The sequence below is a fragment of the Neltuma alba genome, unplaced genomic scaffold (genome assembly GCF_004799145.2).
Source record: "Neltuma alba isolate B1F8T4 unplaced genomic scaffold, ASM479914v2 tig00012094_pilon, whole genome shotgun sequence".
Lineage (NCBI taxonomy): Eukaryota > Viridiplantae > Streptophyta > Magnoliopsida > Fabales > Fabaceae > Neltuma > Neltuma alba.
Window position 1 is genome coordinate 215,657 of NW_021636651.1, and position 22,694 is coordinate 238,350.

General features: G+C 30.8%; 1 protein-coding gene across 1 annotated transcript; it reads right to left on the reverse strand.

Moving 5' to 3' along the window:
- Positions 1–6,978: 6,978 nt before the first annotated feature.
- On the reverse strand, positions 6,979–20,168 carry LOC114722454 (MADS-box protein JOINTLESS-like). Its single transcript, XM_028908483.1, has 7 exons — positions 19,987–20,168; positions 16,705–16,786; positions 11,352–11,410; positions 10,515–10,614; positions 10,277–10,318; positions 7,658–7,713; positions 6,979–6,994 (listed from the first exon to the last, which is right to left on the reverse strand). The coding sequence occupies exons 1-7, from the start codon at positions 20,166–20,168 to the stop codon at positions 6,979–6,981; spliced, it is 537 nt and encodes a 178-aa protein (XP_028764316.1).
- Between the last annotated feature and the right edge of the window lie 2,526 nt (positions 20,169–22,694).

The following is a 22,694-nucleotide window of genomic DNA, read 5'->3' on the forward strand; positions in this document are numbered from 1 at the left end:
ATTTAGAGAAAACCGAGGGAAAAAAATTCGAATTCAAGACTGTATTGACAAGAAGAATCTAAATCAACTAGTAGCATAGTTTCAATACTTTTTGTGTATAAAAATTTACCATGTTTTTCCCCAACATTTTTAATGGGAAACTTTTCCCCAATTTTTCTTAAAAATTAAAGTAAAATATGCTCATAAATACCTTCTAAAAAAACTAATTATCCAATGGTTCTTGAATTTATTGTTACATGCTTTCATGCGTTGAAGAATTGCCGGTATCTTGAAGGAACCCCATAGCTTTTCTAAATTTTAGGTACTATTAGACAATTAATTCTCTAAATTGGTATTTGTGGCAATTTTTCAAAAATAATTTAATTTAGGGACGAAAAGTCTTTTTGAGTTTGAAATTCTTTTTCTTAATTATATTTCATTTCCCTCTATTCTAGATTTCTACCTTGCAAACAAACAAGTCATCATTAAATCCGTTTCAATTATTATTATTAATTATTGAAAATGCATATATATATTTCATGTTTTGTATGGCATCATAAATGTTTAAACTCTAAATTTCTTTCTTTTATTTTTGCCATACTAAATTCCTATCTATACTCCATCTACTTTTCCTACTTAATTAATCTCACATACCCATCAGCTCATATTCTGATTCTTATTTGTTTTTATAATTTATTTTTATTATTGATAACAAATATAAAGTATTTATACAAACACTTAATCTCTTTATACGTTTTTCTTATATTTGCTTACATAAAATGTAAATAAATTATAATGGGCTGAACATATAAATAGTTTGATGTATTGCTTACAACATTGTAAATATTTATTTACCTACGATATGTGTTATGATTTTGAAAGAGCTTGGGTACATATATAGGTGTGCCTTTTATTGCGAGGTCCCACTGGTGAATGACTTTAGTGAGCTCTCTCGTACACATAACTTTGCTTGCTAGGGGAAAAAGTCGGTGGCCAATTCAATATGTCATTCTAGATCTCTCGTACTAATCTTATCCTAATTTTTGCTTTCACTTTAAATGAATCCAAAAGCATTTATGCATGAGAGAATTGGAATAAAGTTTTTATTAAAAAAAAATTATTAGTAAGTTTTAATTATCAGTAAGTTTCAATATCATTTCTTACATTACAATTTGTTATTATAAACTGCTCCATTATTGCGGAGATTGTTTAGTAATTATATTCTTTTTCTTTGATTTCATAACTACTCTCCTTTATTTAATTAATGGTTCACTACTTTACAAAAGTTCTGCTCACAAAAATGTTAGAAAACAATTCTTTTTAGGCAAAAAGTGTACTTTATTGGCACTTCATTGTGGACTGCTCAATAGTGTTAGATTAGTGTGCAAAATATCATATGATGATAATTTGTTTACGGTATTCAACGCAGAGAAGAAGTAAATGAACACGTTATGTTTCTTTGCCTAGATATTTTCACAAAACAAGTGCCTAATTGAATGAGATACATTTGTTTTTTTTAAAAAAAAAAAAATTTTAGAGGGTGTTTGCCTAACTCTAAAAATACTTTTAAAAAGTACTTTTTCGTAAATCGATATAAACTCTTTTACATATTTACTTTGTATACTGTAAAAGTACTTTTAAAACTATAATTTTATATCTACCCAAACACTCGCTTAATACCGTAATATATGATTGGATCATATTTGAATATTTTCACAACTAACTAGAAGTAGCTCTTTCAAGGACATATTCTGTATGTAGATAGATTCGAATTCAAGATCTCATGCTTGAAGGAATAAAACTTTTTACTAGGATCAACGCTTGTTGATGGGAGAAAATATATGTTTAGAAAATAGAACCCCTAAGGAAGACATTAATAACTATTTATTGTGAATAGAGAAATTTTGAATTGAAAATATTAAATTATAGGTACCTCCATTTTAAATTTTTAATAAAATGTGGAAAAATTTTTTAAAAAACGGAGAGAAAAGAAATTACACAAGATAGTGAAACAAATTGAAATTGCCAAAGATTTAAAATTTTTAAATTAACCTTGAGGACTGCCGTATTATTTACTTATTTACAAGTTATCAATGATATAACTTTACATATTTTTTCAGATATATTAAACTAAAATTTAATATAATACCGCCTAAGAAAATGTTTTTTTGACCAGCACCGCTTAAGATGTTAATAATAACAAATGATTGCATCAATAATAAAAATCCAAAAAAAATTGCAGGGAAAAATATCAAACCTATTGGTTTAATTAAATTTTGAGGCTTCTTTAACAAATTATTATTATTACCTCTAGTTCTTAATATAAGAACCAATTAGAGATTTAATTTGATCCTAAATATAAGATCTCAATCCATTTTATCTCCCTAAATTTGTAATTTATTTTTTAAAGTATCTCTATCAATTACACTTATTAATTTATTTTTATTTAAAAATAGTCATGATTAAAAATAGTATTTTAGAAAAATCAGTTCATATTTGTGACAAATAACTAACTTAATTAATTTTCTTAATCTACTCAAATTAATTAACTAACTTTTATATTAAGGACATGAAGTAATATTAAATAAATTGAAGACATCTTATTATTATATAATACAAAATTAAAAGACGAATCAATTCCAAATTATTGAAAATGGAAATTTTATTTGAAAAATAAAAAATTAATGTTATATAATAAAAACGTCATGAAAAATTAAATTTAAAATTTTGAATTAAACATTAAAAAAATACCTTGAGTAATTAATAAAGGGAAAACCATATTGGAGGTACCTATATTTTTTTTAATTTTCAATTTGGTACCTATGTGTTTTTTGTTCTTAACTAAATCTTTATTTTTCCTCTATTAACATCATTAATCCTTATGTAGAGACTAAAAATATCAATAGAACAAAGTTATAAGAGCTAATGTTGTTAAAAAGATAAAATTAAATGTTTAATTAAAAGGAAAAAAACACATAGGTACCAAATTAAAAATTGAAAGAAAGTATAGGTATCTTCAATATGGTTTTCTCATTAATAAATTAAGAATAAATTTTAAGATGTCGAAAGAAATGAAGCAAAAAATTTAAATATATTTTACGAGAAATTACCTCGGGTCAGTTCATCCTGACGACTAATTTAACCGTTTCCGCAGTTGCTTATGGGGGGAAAAAAAATAAATCACGAAGAAAAGGCTAAGAGGTCTTCCGTACGTTGTCAGCGACAATTTCCAAATTTATAATGATTGTTCAAATTTAGCAAGGTCACCGACGTAACCAATCAGCACGCAGTCATACCAGCTTGTTATTAATAGCATCCTAGTCATCAAGCACGTCATCACCCACATCACATAGACACAAACCTCGCCACCCAAAAACCACTAGTCACCAGTCACATCATGAATCCACATCATCAACTGAGGGTTGCATCACATGCCACATCACTAGTGGTGAGCAAAATTAAACAAAACCGAAAACCGAACCAAACACGGTTTGAATTTTTTGATTCGGTTAATTAGGTTTTCGGTTTTTGTTCGGTTTTTACTTTAAAAAATATTTGTTTTCAGTGTTTTGTTTGATTAGGAAAAAAATTCAATTTTAACTAAAAAACCGAATAATAAAATAAAGTTAGGCTATTATTGTCTATTGAGTCTAAGGGTGTGTTTGGATGAAACCAAACCGTGGTTTGGAAAAGTGATTCTGGAGAATAGATTCTGGGGAAAATAGATTCTGTGAAGAATAGATTTTGTAAAAAAGTGATTCTGAGAAGTGAGAGTGTTTGGATAGTTGTTATCAAAAGCACTTTTTATATATACAAATTACTAAAAAAAGACATTAGTTAATATGATAATTACAGAAAAAATAGATTTTATGATATATTTTAATTTGAAGGAATAAAATTGTTAATAATATGTTTTTTACCAACATAATTAATAATACATAAGATAATATAATTAATAAATAATTAATGTGTATATATATTTATAAAATATAAGATTAAATATATTTATAAAAAATATGTTTATAAAAAAATAACAAGATACATATCATATAGGCCCTCACACTCTCCCTTTTTTCTCCAAAAGCAAAAAAATTTTGCTTTTTCCAAAACCATGGTTTTAGAGTCAAAACCATGGTTTTGACCCAAAACCATGGTTTTGGTTTTTGGAGGGGGTGTTTGGGTGACTAAATCCCCAAACCATGGTTTGGGTCCCCAAACCATGGTTTGGGGTGTCACCCAAACAGACCCTAAGTCCAAATATCTAATCATTCCATCTTTAAAAAAAATGAAGCCTACCTTTAAAAAAAAAAGCGCTCAAGCCCATAAAGAGAAAAGCCCTACACTCTGCTATCATTTCTCTTGTGTTGCTGTCATCACATCCTATCCCCTGAAGCATCTTGCATCAATCTTTCAACTGCTCTTAAACTCTAGCTTTAGCTTTCACCTTTGGTGCTTTTAGCCTCCATCTTCAAATCACAACTCCACACTTGATGTCTCCTACTTGCCATCCTTACTCTCTAGTCTTCAATGATCGACCCAGACCCAATCTCCCTCCCTTTTTCACACTTGATTCCGCTTAGCCTCTTCCTCTTCCTCTTCATATTTTCCAGTTTATCCATCTTGTTGCCTCTATTTGTTGCTCTCTGTTCATTAATTTATAACTTGTATTATAATTGCTCTTAGCCTCTCTAAACCATCATTGCATTGCATTTTTGCTAAATAACCTAACAAACTATCTAACCGAACCCATTTACTTTGGTTTCAATTTGGTGCTGGAAATATAAACTATTCGGTTATTTGGTTAATTCGAACTGAATAACTGAATACTTACCCCTACACATGACCATACACGTTAGCAAAGTTGTCACCTCATCATCTGAGTTATCAACCAAATCACACAAATACGTGACATATGCGTCAATTGCTATGTCAAGTCATCATTTGAGTTATCAACCACTTTGCACAACCATGACATTGACTGTGCCATTTCACCGTCCTATTATTTGTCATATTGCCACATGGATGAGCTAATAGGTCAAGACATCATCTAACTCACCAACGACATCATCATGCACATTAGCTAAGTTGCTAAGCCATCACCTGAGTCATCAGCCACATCACATGTTCCTTGAATGAGTTGTGTCACGATCCTTGCCGTCTGTCACACCGATCAGCTAATGGCCAAGTCATCCCCCACACTGTACGTCCATGTCATTTGAAGGACAAGTCATTTGCTCTGTCAATAGCCACATTGGTTGCGGTGTCATATTGGGGGCCTAGTCTTTGTTTGTTTGTTTTTTTGCTAAAGCATAAGCATTTTTCTATTAGAAGCAATTCTATTCAAAGTACTATCAAGTACTAAATGTGAGTACCTCTCCCAGTAAAATTGGAGCCTTGATTTGCCATATTATGAATCCGCTGGACCCAACCCCCTTGGTGGCCTAGTCATCTATTAAGTAAGCAGCAGAACAACCATCCATGGCATGGAGGATGCATTGTGAATATGCAATGATGTGATGGGCTGAATCCATCAACAAGCATTCGTTAATGGGCCTATGGGTGGCCCAAACAACTGCCATTCCAACAGGCTTCCATTTGACGTGGCGCCATTTCGCCATTTGACAATGCTTTTATGTCCTTATCAATCTTCAACCCGCGACTTTTGCTTTCAATTTTATTTTATTCTTTTATTTTTTATATTCAAATTCAAGCCCTCAAATTTATTTTCTCCTCAATTAATAATTGATCTTGAAAAATGAAAATACATGTCCTCTAGTATGATTAGATTAAAATATTATCCAAAAATAAAATAATATGAATTAATATGGACCCTAAACAACTTTTTCAAGGTTAAATAGACAAAAAAAATGAAGATCGTCCAAAAAAATTAAGACTGACAAAAAATTAAGAGACAAAAATTAGAAAGCTTAAATAGTTAAGACATCAAAATACATTTTAACCTAAAATAAATAATTTCTGCGGTTGATTAAATTAGCAGGTAGTAGAACAAGTTCAGTTAGAAGTTAGAACCAGAAACTAATATTTTTTTTTTTAATTTTTCATGAGGGAAAAAACTGAAAATTATTTAGACTTGAAGAAATAAATATAGATGCTTTCATAACTAATAACTTTATTATATTTGTTATTGGGTCGATCATTTAATACAAAATATATTTATTTAACATGTTTTAAATTTTAATTTTAATTTATATATCTATTACAGTTTTATATGAAACCTAAAACTGAAAATAGAGATAAATTATATATATTATATATAATTCTTCTGCTCGTTGGCCACCAAAGCGTGTACATTTTCATTTTGTTTTTTTTTAACGAATGAAAAATTTTCTACTACAGATAAAATCATCAATATCATCAAGGGGTCAGTGAAATTAGTCCATATGGAAAAGAATAGCCACATAAGCATGTGTTCTCATAATAGCAGGGAGATATGCCAGAAAAATTGAGTTAGAGGGTAATAGAGCACTTTCTAAAAGAAGTGAATAGTTCTTATTATAAGTTATCAATTGAAGTATTAATTACATTTTTTAAATGTTGTCCGTATTTAAAGTTTGACACAATTCATGGTTTTAAATGAGTGTAAATTTAATTTTTTTTCTCAATTATCAAATAAATTTAACGATTTAACTACTTTTAATTGGTTCCGATAAGGTGATTAGAAGTGCCATACAATAGATCAAATCAGACAGTACTAATTATTGTAAAGAGAAGTCAACTTATGTGGTACATCAACATTTGATTGGATGGATTACTATTATTGTATTCCTCCGGTTTTAAATATAAAACCTATTTTATAATATAAATTACATTATAAAATGAGTCTTAATAAATAAACAGTACAAAACAGCATAATTTAAGTTGAAACAACGACGCAGGTATGCTTGCATGCACATGCATTTATATATAATTATTGAAGGACGATTATTTATAATCACTCGTCCAATAATGGGCGTCCTCTTTCAGATATTTTAATTTTACTCAAGTAAAGAGTAACCTGCAAATTCAATGAATAAAATAACTAATCAAGAAAGAAAGTGATAACTAATTTTAGCTTGTCTGGGATTCGCATATATAGAACGATTAATAAATTCAAACACGTGGATATGATTACTGATTATTCTTGTAGTTTTTTTTTTCCTTTTTATCATGTCCTTATATTCGTTGTTGTAGATTCTGTTTATGTGACTGATAAAAAAAGGGAAAAAAATACATAGGCTTCATTAAAAATAAAGTGAAATTATAAGAACATGATTAAAAATTAGATAAAGTTGTAAGGACCTGATAAAAAGTAACGGATTAGAAATCATGTCAAACTGTAAAAACTTGCAAATTAATTTTAAAAAAAAAACATACATAGTAATTTTGAGGGATTGAAATTGGAATAATTACTCTAAAATAAAAGTGGAAATTAGGCCTCCAAGTATGTCCAATCAATTGAAAACAGATTGAGTGAAAAAGCTCTCTTTTATGGACTTGTTTCGTACAAAATGGGAATGAGAAGGCTCTTTTCCCCAAACATAGGAAACTTTCTTTCCAATAAATCACTTTGCTATCAATTAACCACAATAAAAATATAATTTCTCTCATAATTTTTTTTTCTTTTTAAAATAATTTCTCCATGTACTAAGGGACCTTAAAAGGAGGTTACAGAACTTACCTCGTTGTGAGAGAGGTGGACAATGATTGGTCTTGATCCTGCTCAAGCCTTTGAACCTATTAATACACAGTTTCATTTCACATATCTTGATACAAAACCCACATAACCTCCGAGAAGACAAGAATCTGAAACCGGTTATACCTGTTCTAATCTCTGGCTTTCTTCCAAGAGTTTGATTTGCTGGATTGGCATTAAATTTTAAAGATATGGAAAATTAGCCATTATGATGATGAATTACACGCAGAAATTAATTAACATGAGAATTATTAATGACAATAATTTGAAAATTAAACCTGATTTAGTCTCTGGTTTTCTTCCATGAGTCTGGCTTCCTTCATTGATATCAAAAATAGACACGTTATTGAAAAATGTGGGTGATGTATATGAAGACACATGATATAAACTTACATCGTTCCAATAAACAGCAATAACAGCAAACACTATCCGATTAAAAGGGATCAACTAAATGAATCGCACGGTGCTCTTCTACTCTATCAACAAATCAATTTTTTTTGGATAAAGTGTTAACCAAAAAATTCTGTTCAATAACTCCACGTTTTTTTTGTTCTTCCTCTGCTCCTCTTGAAAAACATTGTTCCAATGAAGAAGGAAATTGCGTTAAGCAAAAAATGTAATATTGATCCATTAAACCTTATATTGGAAAGTTCAAGATACCGGAATGGAACCTACAAGTATCCTGTATTTTAATATCAACTGTAATATAATACTACATCTAATACTTAATATAAGAGCTATATAGCTAATTTGAAAATATTAAAAAAATTATTTAAGTTAGTTATTTATCACAAATGTGTGTTGGTCTCCCTAGATTATCTTCTTCAATCATATGCATGGGATAATTAAATTAATATCTTATATTTAAGACCAAATCGAATCACTCAACTACTTCTCATGTCAAGTATCAGAGGACGTATAATGTAACATTCAATTCCATAAATTCGTATTTCCATATAGATTTTATGGAAATTAAGGACTTATATTTTATACATGATTTGAGAATGACTTCCATGAAAATTAAGATATGTGTTCTTCTAACTTAGGATGCATACTGTTAACTTCTAGATTTTCATGTCATTTTAATACATTTTTCTCAAACTTTTGATACTTTTTGGTGCATTTGTACATTTATTGAATACTCAAAGATAGGAAAATGTGCATAATGTTTTTGGGCTCCATATTATTGTTTAATTGTGTATATTTTGGTTTTAATCCTTGTTGTCTGTGAGCTCATGGAATTACTCTTCTGCAAGGTATATTTTGATCCAAGAATTGAATGTCAAGCCATCTTTGAAGCCTATCGAAGCAATAGAGATCAAAGAAGAATCATTAGAGGTTAAAGCATAGGTGGAAATCCTTATTTAAGGTATAGGAACTTAATTTTTCAGAAGCAAAGTGGGCTGCAAGACACTCTGACCTGGCTGCAACCCAACTAAAACAAAGGCAAACTCAGCTAAAATGTACTCACTGACAGGAAAGTGCACGAGTCAACTAAGTCTGAAAATTCTAGGTTTTAAGGCCTCAAACTTGACCTTGGCCACCATTCTTCATTTTTGGGTAGTTCTTGGGAGCATTTGGCAGTGCTGGGGCTGGCTTCTTGGAGGAGATTGAGCTAGAGTTAGAGCTTTGAAGAGATTTGAGCTTTTTTCCTTGGTTTTTCCTCTCCATCTTGCTTTCTCTACTCTTGTTCTATATTGTGCAGATGTATAAATATATTCTCATGGATTAAGTATGCATGTGTGGCTAAATACTTTAATTCTAGGATTGTTTTGAAATCATTTATGGATTAAGTGCTCATTTTCCTTTATATTTGTGATCAATGATGGGATTATGTTGATTTTACTCTATGCTTAGTGTTTCTTGTTGATTGGCCACCAATAAAATTGTTGGGTTTACTTAATTGATGCTTGAGAGAGCTAGGTTGGGGGTAGAACTTGGGTTAAACATGTGAGAACTTGAAATTGACAAGTTAAATGGATGGTTTTGTTAATGAAATAGAGATATATTCATTAACCTCACATATAGTCATATAGGGTTTGCAATGAAAATTAGGATTTAATCAATTAATTAAGAATTACTGAATTAATTGAATAAACACCTATTTGGAAACTTGAGAGAGCACTTATAAGTAATTTAGTGTCCTTGACTAGCATAACCTATGATTAAGAAGCAAGTATAATAAGGGGTTTGACCGAGTACTTTTGAAATACAAGAGGGATAAATAACCCTAGGTCCCTTTGAATCCTTGGAGTTGAAAAATCACGTTTTCTTTTATGGAAAAAAAATCACTTTTTCTTTTTGATAATTTCTAATTTTAAAAATATTTTCTTTTACCCTTGATATTTGTGTTACTCAAATTAGGCAGAAGTGTGATAATCAATAATACTTCATCAGTTTTAAAACCAAATCATCATGGAAACAATATTTTACTCATAACTTTATTATTTGTCACAACCCTTTGCACTTGTGGTACGAACACATACACAACAAATATATTTTAATATTAATGGTCTCCAATTTTGAATATCTTTTAAGTTTGGAAACACTTGAAAAACTAAAATTCCTTAAGACTACACGCTGATAAATGAATATAACTCTAACCTCTTTCTTAAGAATACTGATGTCCTGCTTCATTGCTTCAGCCTGAAAAAATGGAATTAATTTATATCTGTTTTAAAATTAAACTGAGTATTATCCGTTCCATACATATATAGAATTTAATGAATAACTGAATAACAAAAATATGTGGAGAAAGAAGAATATGTCATACATATAGGATAATTATAAAATAATAGTGTAGTATTAACACCAATACTGCTCTCAAAAGGTAAAAACAAACCTTGGCTTTCGAAACACGATGCAAGCATGTGCTAAGTAGATCTTCTAGCTTCTTTAGATCTTTTATAGTCAATCCTTGAAGTTCTTCTCCATTTAGCTGCCTGTTACGGATGTGAATCAACAATATAAACACTTTATAACATATTTCTCCTGTCTTAAATATAAGAAATAGATAATTAATTTATAGCAATCAAGAAATTTTTTTTTTTAACAAATCGAGAAAATTAGTTAAATTAGTTACTTGTAAGAAATATATTAGTTTTCTAATTAGTAATTAATAAGTCTTTAGAAGAAGCACGCCCCAAAAACTAATTGTTGGAGTTGAGGAACCCAAAGCCTTATAAAGCCCCCTCGTTCAAGGCAACTCTCTCAACGTGGAATGCTTTAGTTGGTTGACTCTCAATGAAAATACCAATATAAAATTCTCTAATGAGTAAGTCCTTAAGAGAACCACATCCCAAAAGCTATAGTTGGGAAACCTAAGGCTTTGTAAGGAACCCTCCCAATGTTGACCTCATGATAGATACCCCTTTAAACATTTGCATTGGAAATTACCTCTCATGAGTGCAATTAATAACGATGACTCAGAGAACAAATCATAAATTTGGAAGATAGAGTATGTTGTGGTCTTATATTTAGAATATTAAAAAAAAAAAAATCTTCTATTAGTTGTCACATTTAGAACTAGAAGAGTATCTTATATGATAAAACTAGATATGGCCTGTGAGCTTCCCATTGCATGGAATTTAGAAGAAGAATGCTTTTGAATAATATGACTTAATATATATTTTTTTATATTTTATTTTGGTATTGATGCTTTGTAGCTCCATAATCATACCTCAGTTCACGAGTCTTCTCTCTCAGTTCCTTGTCTAGCTTAAAATATTCACCTTCTACCTGTCCAATTAGCCAAAAAGAAAAAACAATTTAAAAAAATATTCCATCTTTTCTTTGATATTTCAAAATTTCTAGGAGCGCAGCCTGTAATAATTTCATAGATGGTCCTGCAATTTTGAGTGTGTGTATCATTGCTCTATCATTATGAACAATCCTAACCTTTAAGTATAGTAGTATACCAAAATAGCAATACTGAAGTGCTAACTGTGCCAGACATATATGCTGATACTGCAGTATGGGTATACCACACCAAAATATAGTGAACTAACAACTTAAGCTTATCTAACTCATAATGCATGCTTAATGAAATAAAAAGAATAAAATAAAAATGTAACATTGTGGGTGAGAGATGTTGTAACATCCCAAATTTTAAGGCTATGAAAAATAGGCTATTAAGGAATTACGAAATTAAAAGAAATTATTTTAAGGATTAGAACCTCAAAATTATTTTAATAGTCAAAAAGCCTATTTTCTGATGAAATTTTAAAGTATTAAAATTATTTACTGCCTCAAGAAACCTGGAGAGATATTGTAGAATATTATTTTGAGTATTTAGAAAATTTATGAAGAGGTTTAATTCCCCAAATATGGCTCAAATGATTTTAAAGTTAATTTCTGGAGATTAAGACCCTTTTTCCTTGAAATTCAAGGAAAAATAGTTAGAGTTTTATATTTGAACTGAAAAATTTAGGATAATTATTTTATGAGGTAAAGAAACTAATTAAGATATAAAATTCTTAAAATGAATTAAGGATTAATTTATAAAATTAAAGCCTATTTTCTTGAAAAATTCAAGAAAAATAGTTCAGAGTTAATTTTTGATCCGAAATTTTTAGAGAAGGCATTTTATTAGAGAAAGAAGCTAGTGAGAAAAAAATTTATATAAAACATCAAGGGTTTATTCTGGATTCAATTTATGTTTCAAAAAAATAGGAAAAGGGATGGAATTGGAGATAAGAAAGGATAAAAGGGCAAGGTGGTCATTTCTCCTTCCATCACATGAACCCCGCCTGACCCCTACTTATATAGCATTCAGAATACTTCTTTCCCTTCTCATTTCCATCCGCAAGTCGAAGAGGAACAGAGAGGAAGTGAGAGAGAGATCGAGAGGGCAAGCTTGAGGAAGAAGAAGAATGACCGGGGAAGAAATTTCTTGCATGCAAACCGATTAACAAGTTAAGGTGAGTCTTCTGGACATACTCCCATCTCCATTTTCTTTGATCGGTGATCATTTGGGCTGTTGATGATGATATCAAGTCTGGCTTTAGAGAGAGAAAGTGTAGAATTTGAGGGTCAGGCTATGGAAATCATGTTTAAAGGTTAGATTGGAGGGTGTGGTTGTGACTTTGCTCATGAATGTGGTTATTGTAGGATTTGAGAGTGTGTTTTGAATCCAGAAAATTCCAGATTTGCTATCAGGGGATACTGTTCGGTTTCTGCATGTCAAGAAGCATTTAAAGTGCTAAAATACATGAGCTACATTGATGTATATATGTTCTGAAATGTGGGTGAGTCTGTGAGAGGCATGATGATTCGAACCTAAGGCTTTCTGTTTTGGTGTTATGTCCTGCATTCAAATGAACATTAATTCCTGGGTTTGAAAATGGCAACATGATGTCATACTATGATGTTGTTAAAGGAAAATGGAGTTGCTGAATTTAAAATGGAAGTTATATGGTTCGAATGACATGTGTGAGTATATTAATTATATGGATATATATATGTAATTGTTGTATTGTCTGAAAATGATGATTTTGAAGCTGTGAAACCTTGCTAAAAGTTGCTGTTAATACTCGCTTGAGTTAAATGATCGGTCAAGCTACCTAAACCAAGTTTAGAGATTTGAAATTGAAGGTCCAAATCTTGTCCTTGGGATTGAAGGGTATATAGAGAAGAGATGTTGTCCAAAAACTTGGTACGAGGAAGTATTTTTAATCTAAATATATGGCATGAATAAGTTGTTGTAGTTGAGGGAATATCCTTAAAGCTGGAAAATTTCAGCATTTTTAGCAAGGGGGCTGTTAGCTAGAATTTTAGAAGAAGTCAATTGGACTAAAGCCTAATTAGGTTATATGACATGGTGTTTTGTTAATGTATGAAGCTGGAGGCTCATTAAATTCAAATCTTGGGAGTATATTTCAAATTTGGAAATTTCAGATTTAAGATTGAAGCTGTCCAACATTTTATAAGAGGACTGAGCATTCAAATGTGATAATTGTTGAGTTGTTTAAGTGCTTCATTAAGAAATAATGGTGCAAGCAAGTTAATAGGCACTTAATGAATGTAGTGTTGATGATGTGAATGAAGAAGAATGCAATTGAACTTGAATGTTGTTATTGAATTGAATGAGTTATTTAATGAATAGAAAGGGGGACAAAATATTTAAATGATGTGAAAATTAAATGGTTAAGTTTAAGAGTAAATTTCGTTGTTGTTTGGAATTGGGAAACATGAAAGTTGGAGGTCAAGCAACTTATGTTCTATTGTGAAGTTTTAAATTAAAGGAGAATTTAATGTCAAATGGTGCTAAACCATTGAGTCTTTGCGGATAGAAGAAAGAAGACTTAATGTTCAAAGTCTTGAAAAAGAACCGAGAACTTGAATGGAATAGAACAATAAGTTAGACTTTGTTATTTCCACTAAAAGATCAATGGTCATTTTATATGCTTGAGTTATGTATTGAAAAGTTGTGAAATAAGAACAACGTAAAAGATTTGAGCTAATGCACTAAGTTGGGAGTTGGAGAAAGATTGCTTATCTCAAATCGATATTTATATATATAATTTTGTCCATGATGACCAATCACTTTTATAAGGGTAAAGTAAGAATAAGTTGGAATTTGAGAGAAGTTATTTAAGTTATAAATGGAATAACTATTAACTTGCCTTTATGTAAATATATAAATGTTAGGTTTTGAAATTTGCTTGAGCTCACCAAGGAAACACCATAAAAAGCGGATATCAAGGTTTTTGTTAGAAGAAAGCATACTAGGTAGCAGTTCTTTCCCATCTTACAATTGTGTTATGATTGATGCCTGTCTATTTGTGCCATATTACTATTTTAAAGTATTAGAACGTGCAAGGATTATTTAGTTGTGATCATGTGTAGTTGATAGATATAAGGCAATATCTGCCAATTATTTACACATTTATTTATTCAGCTTAATGCTTAACTGCATTAGCTTGTAAAATTATGTTCCACTTTTGCTTGTTTTACATGCTTTATGCGATTTGATCATAATTGATTTATGGAAATTACTACTACGAGGATTTTTCAGAATCTCACTTGCCCCTTTCTTCCATGTTACACAGTTAATGTCAATCGCTCTAAGGGCAAGAGCATTGTGTTTGAAGAAGAAGGATGGTAGAAGAAGCAGGAATGCCTACTTATATCTTATACTAATGTATAATATACATTGGTTATATGTGAATATATCTTTTTGGCAAGTTGTATTTACTTGCATGTTTATATTTGTGTGTGTGTGTGTGTGTAAGTGTCATCAATGGAGATGTCATACATATAAGCGAAGTTATTGTATAACTATGTATGCTCAATAGTTTGGGCTAGAATTTTAGGCGGTGAATGTTAGGTCCTGCAGGTTATTATGGATTTAAAAGCATTTAGGGGGATAGTTACAAGCAATGAGCGTTAGTTCAATTAATGTTATGGTGAATGTTAAGTCCTGCAGGTTATTATGGATTTAAAAGCATTTAGGGGGATAGTTACAAGCAATGAGCGTTAGTTCAATTAATGTTATGCTTGAGCTGAGTCTTAGTATAATTTTACCAGTTTTGGGGAAAAAAGAGGTAAATTAAGTACTTGAACTACTAAACATGTCATATTGAAAATAAGTTTTCAAAAAGTTTAAAAAATTTTAAAAATTACATCCCTCCCACAAACCCTATGTTTGGGAAAAGTTTTACATCTCCTACGATAAAACCTAGCTAAGTGGTTCGATGCTAATCAAAATAACCCTACCAGTGTAAAAAAGTAAGGTGTTACAGATGTCACTTGTGTCCCAAGTTAACAACAACTAATGATAGTTTCTATTGAGTATTGGTCGCAAAGATGTAATAACTAATATGACGAGGGTCGGTTAAGATACCAGATCAGTTCAAACTCAGTTCAATCTCTGTTGCTCTAATTTTTATAAATTTTGAAATAAACAAGTTAATCTTGCAGATTATATCACTAGTTGCTAGCTAGTTATCCTTTTCTCTCAACTAGTTGCTTGAGTAGCTCATATATCTCCATCTTAAAACAATGATCCTTTAGCTTAGGTCTAGCTTTGGGTAAAGAATTCATTAGGGGATATATTACCTTTTGCAAAGCTGCAAGTTTTGCCTACATGTGTAGACCCTAACACAAAACGACTAGATTAATTCCTAATAACAAATTTCGGACAGTATCCATACTAGCTTGTCGTTAGTGGAATATTTCAAACTTGTTCAATCCAATTAAAAAAAAAAAAACAGATATTAGGGCTAAATAAATTTTCGCATTCAAGAACTCTTTTTCCTCTTTCTTTAAGAAAAATATCTTCATCAATTCATACTAAGTATGGTCTAGGGATGGAAACAGGCCAGGTCAGGCCAGGCTTTGTCCTTACTAGGCCAGACTTATTTAGTAACAAGCTGGTCTAAGCCTGACCTGTGGTCTTTTATAGGCTTTTTTCCCAACCTGAGCTTGGCCTAGTCTGGCTTGAGCCTATTAAAAAAGCTTGTGATTTTAAAAATTTCAAAATGCATAGTAAAAAATACATAGATTAATTAAAAAAAAGTAAAATATACATACTACATAATAATTATTTTTCATTATTATATTTTATTTAAATTTAATGTCATAAGTAATATTTTAAATTTTAATTATGGTCAATATTATTGAAAACAAGTTGTAAGTATATATTAAAATTTGAAATAAGACTAGATATAAGTACAAAATTAAAATTTAAATTAAGATAAATAAACAGGCCAGGCCAGACAGGCTTAACAGGCTTTGTAAAAACCCTAGGCCTAGCCTCTTAAACTAAACAGGCCATCAAAGAGGCCTGAACCTTTTTTGATTTTGAAACAGGACAGGCCATAAGCCCTTGACAAGCCATTTGGCTTATTTCCACCCCTAATGGTTTATCATATTCTTGAATAAAAATATAATTGTTTTTGGGTAATGATAAGAGTGGTATATAACGAATATTGCATTTTTCAATATTTGCATAATAAATTGATTCACTCTTTTCAATTGCAAATAAAAACAATAAAATGTCTAAAGGGCTAGAGTGTAGAAGAACATTATACCTGAAACTCAAGAAGTGGTTGGTATGTGTTGAGAAGGCTTACATCTGAGTACAGGTTTCTCCTTGCAATCACTTGCCTCGTGCTTGAAACAACAAAAATGTTATATATTAATTCATGTTTTTTATTTATTATGCAATTAGTTAAGCAATGTCATATATACGTAAATTTAATAAATAAGAAATGAAATACACACACACACAGACATATCTTGATATAAATGGAAGAACCCACCAACTCATTGCATCACATTTTGTGTTAAGATGCAGTATCGAGCTTATTCATATATATCATCTTGTTGATATAGGGCCCAGCTGTTTTCTTTCCCTTTTCAAGATGTCGTTTGGCCCCAGTAAGCATCCTACTGCTAAGCCAGTTGGTTTCTCTTTTTGGGATGTTCCTAGCCCCAACAACTTACAAGCTAAATGAAATTCAACACCAAAGTTGGACAAATGGAATCTAACACCAGTGCAAAAGTTTCAAGATATGGACAGTTACTCAAATGAAATTAAACACTTGAAAGTCAAGTCTCTAAAGCCATCCAATCTTTAGTAGAGTCACTTAACTTGTCTTGTCCCATGCTTAAATGCACACTCTCTTATGCCTACTAGTGCTACCACCATTTGTCTTCAATTGCTCAACAACTTTCAACATTGATCAGTTCTTGAAAATTTTCTTTTTAGATTGCATTAAGTTATTCATATATATATGTTCACAATTTAAACATGATGAGAATCACAAATATTAATTAAAATATAATAAATTAAGTTAATTTCATTCCCAAAGTACCTTTGGACTCCAGCTTTCATTCCCAAATTACCTCTGGACTCCAGCACGCACATTATTAACACTGAATAATGTTGAATCACTCGAGGGGAGGAGATTTTCGGGATGTCAAAAGTGAGTAGACTATTTGGATTGAACAAAAGGAATACAGGTAAGACTAATTAACTCACAGTCTAAAGACTTTGAGTTAAAAAAGAGTGTTAAAAAGCCTACTTGTGTGAAGAAAATGAAAGCCCAACTTAAAATAGACTGCAATACAAACAAACCTAAAACTTGACTTCGATGGAGATTGCATTAAAAAGGATGGCATTGTTTTATTGCTCCTATATGTCGATGATAATGTCACCCAAAAAAAAAAGACTTGATGGAGATTAATCAGAGAGAAACAAGCCTTTTTTTTTTTTTTGTTTGGCTAAAACTCTGAAATAAAGAAACTTGGCAATGGAAACTACTTCTTAGGTATCGAACTTGATTTCTGAAACTAAATCAGGCCTCATATTTAATTTCTCAATCTCATAATCACATTGAGAATAAGACCAAGGCCACCCCTTTTAAACTTAACATTATACTCCTTTAGTCCTTAATATAGAACTTAATTGTTGAGTTGATTTTGGTCCTAAATATAATATCTATTTCTTATATTTATCAGTTTTTCCTAAATTACCTCTATGGATACTCCCTCAACCATAATCAAGTAAAAGAGGGAGGGAGGATATTAATGAAAATAATTATGGTGTTTTAGGAAAAACATGTCATATTTCTTATAATTGACTAACTTACCTAACTACCTTAATTTAATCAAATTAATTAAATAGATCTTATTAAGTTTACACTACTTGACCCCTTCTTGGAAAGACCCTATGCCTTACAGTCAATTAACTTGTACCGCCCACTACCGCCCACTACACAACAATCTTCTACATATTTCGATATGTTTAAGGTACCTTGTTTCACATTCTCCATTTCTTAACCAATGTTTCTCTTCATCTATGAGACTACTTCGATACCGTTTAGGCTAAAGATCCCGCTAATCATCATCCTACAACTAAATAACTGTTCTCGGTGACTATCTTGTCTCTGGTGCAACAAAAACCATTGTTTTTTTTTTTTTAATTTGGTCCAATACTAAAGATACGTATTATGTACTTGCAAACATCACTTCTAATAAGATACTTTTGCTTTGGCATTCGCTTGTTTGATTTATAAATCTCCCAAACCATACACATTAAGATTGATTATCACTCTGTTTAGCAACAAGCTACCAACGGGGTTCACCATCTACTTCGTATTAACACCTAAAACCAAGTCACATAAACCGGAGGCTGATTTCATACCCTGGTGGACAAAGTCAAGATAGTCTCTTTCCACTATCTGAAGTTTGTGAAAGAGAATTAATATAACGACATGCAATTTGATAACGATTGATTTTAGGTTTCCCAGTTAATATAGTTTCTTATTCTATTTAGGTTGACCCAATCACCTTTTTTTGTGAGTATTTTGTATATGTTAGCATTTTCTGTTGTTGATCGCATGTATACCGAATAAATGGATACAGTACAATTTACTCTCAACAATATGCCTTTCGCTCTTCTTTGTGCCTTTCTTTAATTTTCTATGTCTCTAAACTTGATCTAATATCATAATATGCAAAGTTTGTATTTGTTTACACTGTTTGCTAACGTGTTTGATATTTTTTACTTAAAAGACACATAATACAACATAAATACGATTTTTCAAACAACACTGGAAAAAAAAACTCAGTTGAAAAGTAAAATAAGAACTATCATATATGAATCATCTATAAGTCAAGGAACCCATGCATTTTGCTGCTTATATGTATATATGAATCATCTATGCTATGTTGGGCTTGAATTTTCAACATCAATAATGATAATGTGAATGTTATCAGAATAATGTTATCACACAAACGTTCGACAAGTTACATGGTTTTCCAAGACTAATGCAAGCTAAGCTGACATTTCAATGTTCGAATTAACTATATATCCAACATCCACTTCATAATTTTAGCAGTGATCTCGAAACGTTGTAAAAATGTTGAAGATGTAAGCAAATTAAGACAAACAATTATTAAATGAAGTTATCCACAATCTTATGATTAGTGATAATCTTCCACACAAAAAAACATATACATGTTAATTACGTGGTACTAGAACTGATCAAATACATACATGCTGGCATTTCAAAACAACAGACAAACGAATTATGGGTCAAACGTTTTATACTTATAATCTATGTTCAGGTTAAACTATTGTGCACTTTAGAGTTATCTCATATGACATCTCACTATCAAAACTAAGGGAGATTATACACACATTTAGAATATAGCATGAATGAGATGAACAAAGGCATAGGCTACACAACTTTTTTATTAGCAAATACAGATCAGGATTAAATTTTTTTTTAAAATGAATAAATAAAGCCAGGACGTGATTATGATTTCTATCAGTAGAAAATCTAAATTAGAGAGATGAAAGATACCTTGTACTGGCATAATCAAAGAGTTTGCCCGAAGCTGAAAATACTAAGAGAGCAATCTCAGCATCACAGAGAGTTGACAGCTCCATGGCCTTCTTGAATAGACCTTTCCTTCTCTTTGAGAAAGCCACCTGCCTCGCAGCTACGTTCTCGATCTTCTTTATTTCTATCTTCCTTCTCGTCATCTCAATCCTCCTTCTTATATAGGTACCAAAAAAAAAATAATTAGAGAAATCCACAGCCAAAAAGGCTTTCTACATTTTCTGCGTTGGGTTGAAATAGCACTGAGCCGTTTGCATTAAAGATTGGGAAGAATAAGCAGTGCAGATGAAAGGAAACAGAAAATAAATATGAAAGATGGCGAGAGAAAAGATGGGGTTTGTGTTGAGAAGAAGAAGCAGGAATCTGAAAAAGTGATCACTGAAAGAAGAAAACCAAGGGTTGAGGAAAGTTTTTGAAGAGAAGAAGAGCTAAACCTGGTAAGAAAAAGGCAAAACCCTGAGTCTTCACCTTTCCTTGTCTTAACCTTTTGTTCTTGCTTTTCTTTAGGAAGCTAAATTATTTGCAGCTTTATGGCCACGTCGCCTTTTAAATGGCCCGCAAATGGAAGAAAAATCAACCACCACCAAAAAGGAAAATAATTCATTTCAGAGGTGGCCTGGATTCTCACTCCAATAGAAGGTGGTCCTTCTCGTATTCCATGCTCCATTTTACTTTTAATATTTATCAATTTTTTAAATTAAAATACCCATATGCAACATTAGCATATAATTTAATATTATACTCCTCCTATCTTTAATATAAGACTTATTTAACTAATTTGATTAGATTAAGAAAGTTAAGTAAGATTAAGTTAAGTAAGTTAGTTAATTATAAGAAATATGACATGTTTTGCTAAAAGACCATAATTATCTTCCTTAATATCATCTCTTTCTTTTTTACTTGATTATGGTTGTGGAAATATCCATAGAGGTAATTTAGAAAAAATTAATAAATATGATAAATATGTATTATATTTAGAACTAAAATCAACTCAATAATTAAGTCTTATATTAAGAACGGGAAGAGTGTATCAGAATTTTAAGAAAAGTAAATCATATTCGTTATAATTAATTAATTAAATGATAAATGTTGGTTGTCACCCACTCACCCCACTATTATTGTCTTTTTCCGGGTAAAAGAATAAACATGGATTAGTTAATGTCACTTTCAGCACCTGTACATGCATAGGATCATCGTATTGTGACATATTTATCTGAAATTTTTTCACAATATAATATTTGATCTTTTTCTTTTCTTTTTCGTTTAATTTTTTTGTAACGTATGGCTCAATCTATAAGCCTTATGTGATATTCATTTGAACGTTCATAAGTCAAAATTAACTATATCTGGTCCCCATGTCAAATCTTTTTAAGGTGACAAAGACAGAGAGAGTCCTTTCCTCATCACATTTATTTATAGTTACTAGTTTATAGTTAATGTCATGAATTTTCTTCCACAAAAAAAGGTCCCCTTAATCTAATTCATTAAAAATAGTCAGAAATATTTTCACAAAAAATCAGATATATTATTTATTAAATAAATTTTATGTCAAAATAAATTTTAATTTATTATTTTCTTTAATTCAAAATATAAAACTCATTTTATAATGTAATTTATATTATAAAATGAGTTTTATATTTAGGACCGAAAGAGTACTAGTTACTTATTTTTTGGTAAATCTTATTTTGGTAGTATCATCTATTTAAGCAAACTGAAATAGAAAATATAATAGCATGACATTGTTATGTTCATGATGAACAACGTGTGTGTGTAGAGAGAGAGAGAGAAAGAGTACGCAATTCATTTTCATGCAATAAAATTTTAATGTTCTAATGAGAAGGACTTTAGTAAGATAGTAAACCTTGATTTTAATAAAAAAAAAATTTCCCCACTCTGCCATCAGTTACAGGCAGAAGGAGTTGTATCGACTTCCTTGTATAATACTAGTGTGCTTTCCTCATGAGTTCTCTCTAAATTCTCTCTTCTTCTGAAAGCCTCACTTATGATATCTTTCTTCTGTCGCCAGAGATTCTAAGTATGCTCTGCACTTGCCTCTTTAAGAGGATCCTCATTGTTCCCATCATCAAAGGACCCATACCAGAGGAACTTTTATGGTACATCTGGTCTGTCTCAGCCAATTATACCTGTGCCATAGCCTTCTCAGCTGTAATTGTCCATGATCACCTGAATGACTTCAGAAATGAAAATTCTCCTCTTACCACACTCTTTGAGATGCTTGCTCCTCTTTCCTACTGGAGAGGAAAACTTTGGAAAATTCTCATCAAAATTAGGGTTGGATCAAAATATTTTTTCTTTTAAAAAAAAAGAGTACGAGGGAGCAAGAATGACGTAATTTATATCTATGATAGATTATCTCCATTAAAGGCAGCAAAGCTACCTGTACGAGAGTTCATCAATGTCAATGACGAGTACATCTGCGCGCTTTCCAAATAATAATTCAACACTATAGGAAAAAAAATATTTACAATATTATATTATCAAGAAATTCTTGCATACACCTGGAGTACCGTCTTACTTGTGATCTGACCAATTAGCATATATCAACTCACAACCTCATATTTTAGAGAAATTTTTGCATACACTGGAGCACCACCTTATTTGTGTTCTGACAAAATCAGAACATATCAGTCACAAAATTTTAATCTTCG